The sequence below is a fragment of the Saccoglossus kowalevskii genome, chromosome 3, assembly GCF_978046115.1.
Source record: "Saccoglossus kowalevskii chromosome 3, keSacKowa6.1, whole genome shotgun sequence".
In the NCBI taxonomy this organism is placed as follows: domain Eukaryota; kingdom Metazoa; phylum Hemichordata; class Enteropneusta; family Harrimaniidae; genus Saccoglossus; species Saccoglossus kowalevskii.
The window spans coordinates 36,399,707-36,410,708 of NC_140643.1; the positions used below are offsets into that span (position 1 = coordinate 36,399,707).

General features: G+C 34.0%; 2 protein-coding genes across 2 annotated transcripts in view; one reads left to right on the forward strand and one right to left on the reverse strand.

The window, feature by feature from the left end:
• LOC100376895 (calcium/calmodulin-dependent protein kinase type 1D-like) overlaps window positions 1–1,172 on the forward strand; it is a 95,303-nt gene extending 94,131 nt beyond the window's left edge. Inside the window, exon 10 of the mRNA XM_002739489.4 lies at window positions 586–1,172. Coding sequence (XP_002739535.1) covers window positions 586–672 — 87 coding nt within the window. The 3' untranslated portion in view covers window positions 673–1,172. The remainder of the gene's footprint in view (window positions 1–585) is intronic.
• A 5,592-nt stretch (window positions 1,173–6,764) lies between these two features.
• LOC100377045 (NADH dehydrogenase [ubiquinone] 1 beta subcomplex subunit 11, mitochondrial-like) lies at window positions 6,765–10,455 on the reverse strand. The gene is made up of 4 exons (XM_002739490.3): window positions 10,261–10,455; window positions 9,018–9,075; window positions 8,029–8,156; window positions 6,765–7,235 (listed from the first exon to the last, which is right to left on the reverse strand). The coding sequence occupies exons 1-4, from the start codon at window positions 10,431–10,433 to the stop codon at window positions 7,106–7,108; spliced, it is 489 nt and encodes a 162-aa protein (XP_002739536.1). The 5' UTR covers window positions 10,434–10,455; the 3' UTR covers window positions 6,765–7,105.
• Between the last annotated feature and the right edge of the window lie 547 nt (window positions 10,456–11,002).

Sequence of the window (11,002 nt, forward strand, 5' to 3'; positions counted from 1 at the left end):
AACAATTAATTTTCAAGAATAACAATTATTTTTTTCTTAAAAATGCAAATTAAACAAATATTTTAAGAAATGTAATTTAAATTAAATATAAGTATCAACAAACAATAATGAAAATTCTAATAATTCATGTAAGTTAGATAATAATGATAATAATAATAATGCTGATGATGTAATCGTAATGGTGATAAGAAGATGAAAAACAAGGGCATTCTTCTTCATGCATGTTTTGCATTCCTGAAAGCTTCATGGTATTCGCTAGGTCTGCTATCCCAGTTATGTCCAGAAGCAAGGCTGCTGTTGTTTTCATTTTACATTACAGTCCTGACTCTAACTTTTGAAAGTTGTGATGACATCTTCAGAAAGAAGCAGTATTACACTTCTTGCAGCGCAGGCTTTTTGTACTTCATGCAATTCATACTGGGAATGCCTGTTTAATATAGCACATACAATCAGTATACTGCCCTCTTGTGACAAACTTAACTTTTTTTCTTTCTGTCACTTTTTATGGCTGTATGAGGGCGCCCTTTTATTATAAAATTAATTTTGTTTGCAGTTTGTTCTAACACTATTTTCATTTTCTTGCAGCAAGCTTTTAATGCTACAGCTGTGATACGTCATATGCGAAAACTTGGTCTGCACGGTGGTTCTGTTGACAATGGTGAGGGAAAGTAAACAAAGTCTGTGGCTGTGATGAAGAAAAACTGAATATACTTGGAGACCCAGACATTTTTTTTTTTGTTAAGAGTGAACCACATTTTTCAAAACAAATCTTCAAAAAATTTTTAAAAATTAACCAAAAAAATCTAGTTTGAGATCAAAGCTATTTTCTTATGAGTGATGTTATTCTGTGATACTGCAAGCATTTTGCATATTTTTGCTTGGTAGCTGTATTTACATTAATACATACACATTTCCATCATTTTATGTATTTTTTTTTATAAAATAGACTATTCATTCACTGTATTGTTGAAATATGTTTTTGTTTATGTTCTCTTTGTTTCATATGTTATATATGCTTTGAAACACTTAGAGTTGAACTCTAGTACAATTCATTGTTGTTTTTTTTGGCTGCTGGTCAGTGGAGCTAAAATCCACAAATGTCATATTCTATGTTGTATTCAAGCCTGACAGTTAAAATGATACCAATAAAAAGGGAGTCAGCCCCAGCATTATATATACGTAAGTTTCAAATATTACCATATTTGCTCTATCAGTAACGTGTGCACTCAATAAATGACATAGGTTCATCTGTGGTCAAAATAAGTTCTAATTTAATGATTCCGCATACAGAGAACGTAATTTTGGTTTTTATGTATGCTTCTATTAGAGATGTGCTTGTAATAGAACAAATACGGTATTGTGAATAGATAAACATTGCAACATGCTAAGTTGACCGGATTGGTAATTGGGTGGGTGGGTGGGGTAATCATATTTTAAAGTCAGTATAATTATTTTGGGGTCAGAAAATTGATTTTTAGTTACATTAACCATGTGCAATGTACAACTAGTTACGTTCAATCTAGATCTTATTTTCTCAGGTTTCTCATTCAGTTTTCTTTCACGGTTCCATCCTCCTTTTCTTCACTGTTTTTTTTCAATCTGTATACCTTTGTTAATTTAGCATGCAGGAACTCACTAACTACAATTGAATTTGTTGGCATTACATCGAACATAGGATCATGATTTTTTATTGTCACAAAATCTACGACTGAAAATAATCTATTAACAGCTTGAAGCAGGGGGTTGTTCTCACCTGTGCATGCTTCAGATGGCCATAGTGTGTCATCAAGTGTCTACCCATGAGCCTTTGCGGTTTTTGCATGTGTTATCATCGCTTGGGACTTGGTTCCCACGCATGCACAGGTGGAGACACTCTCGCTTTAACTATTCTGTATCAGGACAAACCACAAGCAACATAAAATAGTATGTTCTTTCTCTGAATTTGTTTTTCGATTTGGTGTATAAAAACAATATCATGGTGACAGTTATTGTTTTATTCATTAAATGCTAGTGATAAATACTAGAAATTATTTTGGTATTTTTATGTGACAGGTCCTGATTGGAAAGTATATAGGTATATTATTCCTAAGTATCTTAAGTATGAGTGGGAACCCTTAATTCTGTCTTGTCTCGGGAAATGGAAGTTAGCACAGTCTCTAATATTAGGGTCTGGGGAAACAGAAGTTACCGTAACACTGTTTCTAATATTAGGGTCTGGAGAAGCAGAAGTTAACACAGTCTCTAATATTAGGGTCTGGGGAAGCAGAAGTTAACACAGTCTCTAATATTAGGGTATGGGGAAACAGAAGTTAACACAGTCTCTAGTATTAGGGTATGGGGAAACAGAAGTTAACACAGTCTCTAATATTAGGGTATGGGGAAGCAGAAGTTAACACAGTCTCTAATATTAGGATATGGGGAAACAGAAGTTAACACAGTCTCTAATATTAGGGTCTGGGGAAGCAGAAGTTAACACAGTCTCTAATATTAGGGTATGGGGAAACAGAAGTTAACACAGTCTCTAGTATTAGGGTATGGGGAAACAGAAGTTAACACAGTCTCTAATATTAGGGTATGGGGAAGCAGAAGTTAACACAGTCTCTAATATTAGGATATGGGGAAACAGAAGTTAACACAGTCTCTAATATTAGGGTATGGGGAAACAGAAGTTAACACAGTCTCTAATATTAGGGTCTGGGGAAGCAGAAGTTAACACAGTCTCTAATATTAGGGTATGGGGAAACAGAAGTTAACACAGTCTCTAATATTAGGGTATGGGGAAGCAGAAGTTAACACAGTCTCTAATATTAGGATATGGGGAAACAGAAGTTAACACAGTCTCTAATATTAGGGTATGGGGAAACAGAAGTTAACACAGTCTCTAATATTAGGGTATGGGGAAACAGAAGTTAACACAGTCTCTAATATTAGGATATGGGGAAACAGAAGTTAACACAGTCTCTAATATTAGGGTCTGGGGAAACAGAAGTTAACACAGTCTCTAATATTAGGATATGGGGAAACAGAAGTTAACACAGTCTCTAATATTAGGGTATGGGGAAACAGAAGTTAACACAGTCTCTAATATTAGGGTATGGGGAAACAGAAGTTAACACAGTCTCTAATATTAGGGTCTGGGGAAGCAGAAGTTAACACAGTCTCTAATATTAGGGTATGGGGAAACAGAAGTTAACACAGTCTCTAATATTAGGGTATGGGGAAGCAGAAGTTAACACAGTCTCTAATATTAGGATATGGGGAAACAGAAGTTAACACAGTCTCTAATATTAGGGTATGGGGAAACAGAAGTTAACACAGTCTCTAATATTAGGGTCTGGGGAAGCAGAAGTTAACACAGTCTCTAATATTAGGGTATGGGGAAACAGAAGTTAACACAGTCTCTAATATTAGGGTATGGGGAAGCAGAAGTTAACACAGTCTCTAATATTAGGATATGGGGAAACAGAAGTTAACACAGTCTCTAATATTAGGATATGGGGAAACAGAAGTTAACACAGTCTCTAATATTAGGGTATGGGGAAACAGAAGTTAACACAGTCTCTAATATTAGGGTATGGGGAAACAGAAGTTAACACAGTCTCTAATATTAGGATATGGGGAAACAGAAGTTAACACAGTCTTGAGAAGTTGAACTAGAGGTTAACATTGAGCTCAAGCTTCTCATTTCAGTGTTTTAGGTGTTGTGGGAAGAGCTCACTGTTCTCGCTTCAAAATGTTCCCATGGCATTATAAGAATTACACTGTTCTCACTTCAGTCTTAGGTGTTGTGGGAAGGGCTCATTGTTATCATTTCAAAATGTTCCTCGGGCATTACCGTATAAGAATTACACACTGTTTTCCCTTCAGGGTGATTCTCGTGTTAGTAAAAAAAAACACTTTTCCATTCAGAGTAATAGTATTCCTAGTTTATTTGAGGCAGAGCAAACTATTGTTGTTCCTTGGGTGTTTAAGGCAAATCAGGTTGTTTCCAATTCTTAGGAATTGTAGGAACAGGACAATGATTTCATTTTGTTCCCTGTGTGTTTAAAGAAGTGTACACTCTTGTCCCTGCATAGTGTTTTTCTAGAGGGTTGTGGGAAGGATGGTAAAGCAATTTTAAGAGTTGCAGATAATTAATAGTAAGAACTTTGCGCTAAGTACATGTTTAGAATTCATTGAAATGTAAATAAATGGAATGAAACTGTAAATTACAAATAAGCAAAAGAAAAGTAGATTTGATGATATGCCAATTAATCCCAGTTTCTGTATAGTAAGTATAACCTTTACAGTTTATAATATCATGGTATTAAGTCTCAGAAGAAGTTACTAAGAAAAAAACTGAAAATGGTTTTAGTATTGTTTTTGGTGTGCTTGATTTGTACTATATTGTATTTCTACTGTAGATTCTGATGGACTTCAGTGTTTTAACTTCATTTAGTGACTGTTAAAACCATAACAAATTGCGACAAGCTTTTAGGCTTGACTTTCACTACAATGTAGCCATCCTATTTTTTACAGTTGATTTTTTCTATGTGGTCCTGTAATATTAGAAAAGTGTGTGCAATTTTATTAACTTAGGGACATAATCATATAAATTATTTTATCTTTGAATAACTACTATTTATTGTGGAGTGACTAGAAGATGTTGAATTTAGAGAATAAAAACAAGAGAGGGGGTGTGTTGTATTTTACTCATCTGGGCCGTTCAATGCTGGCTCATAATTTTTTCTTAATGTAGAAAACCTTTTTAGAATATTAAACAGACTTGCTTAAAAGATTTTTGTATGTGTATAAATGTACACAAACATAAGGTAACCTTTTATGTGTGATCAAACCTTAACTTAACATTTTGATGTAGGCATTACTTAATTACAAACTTATTAAGAAACACATTTTTGTTTGTTTCAGCATTTACTTAATAGTTGCAACATGTCCATAGTTAGTTTTTGCAATACAAGCACTGCTGGCTGCCACAATAGTTGATGATGTAATTGCCCTTTACAAATGTTGTAAAATATCCTTGATTCAAATTATGGGTTAAATCAGAGTGTGCTGCTATAGGCACGACAAATCAAGGAGATCAAATTCAAAATGTTATTTAGTTCCGATCTAAGCACAGACAACTGGGGGTAAAAGGTCATGGAGGATATTCAAAACTTTGTACACATTGTTGTGATAAATAAAGATTATTGAAACAATTATTTTGTGAGTCGTCTCCGAAGAATGTTTTATGTAAAGGTTAACGTACTTGTCTATTTCACTGCCTATTTACGGTATCCAGCATTTATTTTAGCTAATCTGTAATTTCGCTAATTCAAGATGTAGCTAATTTTTAAAATGAGATTGTTGGCAAAATGAAGTGAGGACACAGCAAATTCATGCAGAGTTTCACAAACCAAATCATGAACTTCTATTTTGGTTAAATGCACATGTACAGAGAATCAAAGTTGATTATTGATGCTGAATTGCATGCTTTCTGTCTTGTTCACCAAACTCCCATTTTGCTGTAGCAGCATCTGTTGGTACTGCAGTATGTTTTCCAATTTTGTGTAAACAATGAATTTTACATGCAGTTATGAGACCTATATTGCATATGACCACCACGACTCGACTCTTTATATGGTCATTATGCCCTTCTATTTGACTTTTTAGCACACATTATCACTGCATCAGTGAAGCTATTGTATTTTCTAGGTTAGTTGTGCAGTGAGCACTATATGAATGCAAAATCCCACACTGCATGACCAGATTTGAGGTTGCCCAGACACCTAGTATATAAGAATCAATTAAGATATAATGCCCAAATATTGGATAAACTTTATTTGTAAAAACTTCAAAAGAAGTGAAGTGAAACCATAAAAGCACATGCAAGACCAAAATAATTTTTTTTTGTGCATTTTGAAAACAAAACTTCCAGAATGATTAAAAAAAATTCTGTATACATGCGCTTCTAATAGATTTTGATGAATTTTTAACATTAATATGACTGCTACTCATGAATAGATGCACAATTACTGGGGGTAATGTATGACATGGATATAAAGTTGAACATGATCGACCAAGGCATGTCCAACGAGAAAACTGAGTCCCTGTTTTTTAGACAAATAAATAAACTACAAATTTAGATATTTTTGATTTGGTGATGCGTGTAGGGAATGAGCATCTGCAGACAAGAATTTAAAAGAATAAAGTGAGATCTTTGAATGACCAGAGGTTCTATTCATCTTACCAGTAGAGGGCGCCAAACAGTTAATAACAAAATAAAAATACAACTGGTACACAACAAATACAAGGATGTTTTCTGTTAAATTATTCAAACAATGTCACTTGTATGAATTAAATGCATACACATTTTTTAGTGACGCGACAGAAATCTCCATAGTCATTGGCAAATGAAACAAATTTCGAAACAAATATAACCAAAATCTGAGCCAATTCAGCACAAAAAATTACGGCAATCCAAATTTTTCTTCTTCAGACAATTCAAATGTCATGGAGAAAAGCTTTGCAGTAGTGTATGCATTACACTTACCATATTGAATAGAGAAAGATTCTTTTTAAAAAATCACAATACAGTATGCAAGCTAATGCATCATATATTAGTACAAGTAGTTCTTGGTAACAGAATAGTATACTATACCCTAACACAGATATGGCTTATTCATATTCATTCAAGATATCCAAGACATCAGATGACTGAGCCAACCAACAAGCACACAGCCACATGCCTGTCATCACATCAGAAAAGCAGAATTAATCAAACATTTACTTCAGAATATGATTTAATCTTACAATACTGTTCAAAAATCACTGTGCTATTTGCGTCTTACATAGTTGCGAAATACAGAAACTACAGGTATACCTACATAAAAAATACATGCAGGTAGCTTCCTATCAATACAATGTAACATTATCGCATTACTGATACTGGATAGATCAAATTAATTGAACATACTCATTAAACCGCATGGACAAAAATAACTCCATCCTTGTAAAAAAAGACACTGTTTTGAATAGTTGGTGCTTTGTAACTAGACGGTCTAAACTGAACAGTGCTTATATCATAACTTTCAAAACGACACACTTGTATATTACAACCTATCACTTATTCATCATCATCTGGCAAACTAATTCTATCTGGGTCTACAAAGTTTGGATTGATAAGTGGCTGACCCATAGCTTCCCTCTCTGCAACCACTCGTTCAGCTTCTCGTGCTGACCATACTCTACCAGTTCTGTATAGACAAAAAAAAACAAGTTTGAAAGTTTTCCGATGACAACCTTGCTGAGCATGTACTGGGTCAATTCTGCCATGGAATGAGATGGGAGGGGTAATTTAATAACTGTTTACGAGTACACTACCACGACACAGATGATACAAATCATGTCATTTTTCCTGCCCATCAGTGTACACATTATGAACATTGCATAAATTTTCAAAAGGCAGGCCAGATGCCTAATTTTAATACTACACCACTTGTAATACCTAGTTATTATTGCACCCCCTCGCAATAACACCTAGTTTCTATTGGACCCCCCTACTAACTGGGTGTTAATTTTTTAATAATTTAAAACGTCATAAAGATATTTCTTAGATTACTTTTTTAGCTCCACTTCATCAATGACGACAGAGTGGAGCTGTTCATATATGTAATTGTCTGCCTTCCATCATCAATTGCATTTTTGACTTTCTGAAAACTACCAAGCCTGATTTCATTGATATGTAGATACCTTGGGTGGACTTCTATCAGATTTGTTCATTTCTTGACAATATCATTAATTTTAACAAATATTGATTGCTTTGATATTTGAGGTGTACATAATTTTTGTGAACATTTTGTTTGATGATGTTAGGTTGACAGCCAGTCAGTTAACTGCGTAACAGCTGTGAATTACTTGACTTTAATAGATATTGCAATGTTCTTGTAAAACAGCTATTTCGTACAAAACAGAGATACAGTAAATGAAAAATGGATATTAAATATTCCAACAAGTTTTACTTATAAAATTGACAGCAATGTAACTTACGTGTCTGGCATATAATGTGCAAAAAGAGTCACAAACACCAGGAAAATTGATATACTACAGAAGAAAGTTAATTTTGCTGTGAGTGAATCCATGAAAGGATCATTGGAAAAACCATGACCAACATAACCCTGTAATTTAAAAACAGAAAATAACTTCATTAGTTAAAGAATGGCAATAATTGGGACAACTACATAATAAACAAGTCATCTGAAGATGACACAGCCCCCATTTGTCAGATGTGATTATAGTTGGCTATGAAATATAAAGTTTGAATGTATATGTATAAAATCTGGTAGAAAGATTAAGTTGAAAATCAACATTACAAGGCACATACCCTATATCGACATATCAAGTAAATTAACAAAAATTAATTAAATATGCAAATGAGCCCATTAATTAAGTTGAAACTCAATATTGCATAGCACATATCTTATATTGACAGATAAAGTAAGTCTATAACAAGTTTGGTCTTATTTGGACTATTAGCTCACAAGATATTAACAAAACATCATAAGATCAACACTAATGTCAGGAGTACAGCCTTATGAGCAACAATAGACCATTTTTCGCTCACAGCGAGAATCACGCGTTATGTGTGAAATCGAACATAAAAACAGGACAAACAAAGGACATAGTGTTATAGTGGCGTCGACAAACGCAAAAATAGTAATAATGTGCTGTCCACATTTGATGATAGACAATTTTGATTAAGTAAGGGTATTCGGAAGCAATATTCCTCTGTCGAAGATCGGCCGGTCGATGTGAGCTACGGAATTAAGAAATTCAAGTTCAAAATTAAATCGTTCGATTTTTGCGGCAGATGTTCGACGCGCGTCTTTCATGCATCTACATGCATGTATGGAAAATAACCTATTGTATGTTCACAGTAATGTGTTTTTATTTATCTGTTACATGCATCATCAACATTTCTATAACAGTGTAAACACACTGATTTACAGTGCACAGATACATTATCTTGTGTCACTTACTGGATCGTTGACATCATCTCTGACTTCTCGTTCACCTTCTCTAATTATTTCCTCTACCCTGAAAGATAAATATATTACCATATATTATTTTCAACATTTTCTTCAATTTATTATCCTTTTTGTATGTTTGATAATATGAATGTCATTACCTAAACACTGGCATTGAATCAAGCCACATGTTTTTCATAAAAAAAAAAAAAAACACAACAAATTTAAAATGTTGTGTGTTAATGTTCTATTTTACAACGCTGTCAATAACAGCGAATTTTATGACTTCATCACTGCACATTATTCACAAAAATCACTGCACATTATTCACAAAAAGTGTGGAAAGAGTTACTTAAGGTCCCTCTATCCCCCCCGCTTGTTTTTGTTTTCTTTTTTTTTATTTTCAATGCTTTTTATAAGGAATAATTTATTATGGTATTTGGGAAATGTGTTTTCAGTTACCAGAGCATAATACCACACAGTTAAACAATTTGTTCATCACCCATAACTCAAATTTAAACCCTGCCCCTTCAGGGTCTCTCCCTTCTAGTACCCCCCCTCCATTTCAATTGTATTATATATCCTTCTTTGGATAATTATTTGAAGGGGTATATTGAATTACATTAGGGGGCAGGGGATGGAGTGTTATGGTTAAAGAACTTGTTCCCAATTTGCAGAATGCCACTACATGTATTGAGACATTCTCTGTCAACTAATATTGGAATCAAGCACACTTTGTGCTCCATAAATGTTCTCAGCTTCAGCATTCCTCCATAATGGGTTGTCAGGGTTGTCCATTATGGTTCAAATCATGCGCACATGCAAAAACTATACACTGAGCATGTAATAATAAAGACAGTGACTGAGTGTTTTTACCAGTGAAAATCACAATATATTGTATGATGTCCTAGCTTTGCTTATTTATCATAAAAGTCTTATTAATTAGAATTTTACTACAGTATAAATCAATGTTTATATTATCTATATGTTTATAAAATAATTTTTACTGAGGTCGTGACCTTTTGTCTACAATTTGTAGTGACAGTAAAATAGTGTATTGAACATAGTTGTGTCCGAGATGAATAAATGTATTTATTAAAGGTTGTCAACGTTTTGAAAGAGAAAAATACGAATGTTTTTTCAATATAATCACAAATTTCTGACAGTGAATATTATACAGAAACTACGTGCGTTCAGAAAACAATATTTTTTATTCCCTGGTCCCACTCAGTCACGACGAGAGTTGATATGTTACCTTTTCGGGTCCACTTCTGTCTGCTTTCCCACCACGAACTCAGACTTCTTAGATTCCGACGTGGAACTAAATACAATAGGCTGATAAGTGGTGGGCCTTGGAAGCCTTGCACTTCTAGCAATTGCAGGTGCTAGAATTCGGCCAAACCGTGCAACTCGCATTAAAGACGCCATTTTGTATCCTGCAAACTTGGGTCGGGCGAATGCACTTTACTGATGGAGGAGCAGGCAGAGCCATTCGAATAAAAATCATTATATTAAGTAATCTATTGTTTTCACCATTATTTTTTTATTGACATTTGTATATTATTACTAAAATCTATTTTGTATCTCTGGGAAAAATTATTAACAAAATCAATAATAACGATACCCACCCCTAAACATAATCGACTAATCCTAATTCTGAGCTCTCACGCAACCCCCAAATCTCGCGAGAATACAGTCAACATGGCGGATAACTTGATTTTGTGAGTGTCTGCTACACATTGTTTTTACACAATTTTAAGGAATAACTATCGATGCATACTACAGACTATTTCTATATCGTGCGCTGAAGAAACTTTTATGATAAGAGTATGTATATTTTTTGTTAAGTAATTACTGGCGCCGAAAGCAGTGTTGATCTCAAGACTTTAAGATTAGTTTAAGTTCGGGACGACAACTTTTACATGTGTACACTGGCTGTACAGTGTACAGTAATCAGATGTGGATGGACGCATATATTGTAACTGCTGTATTCTACT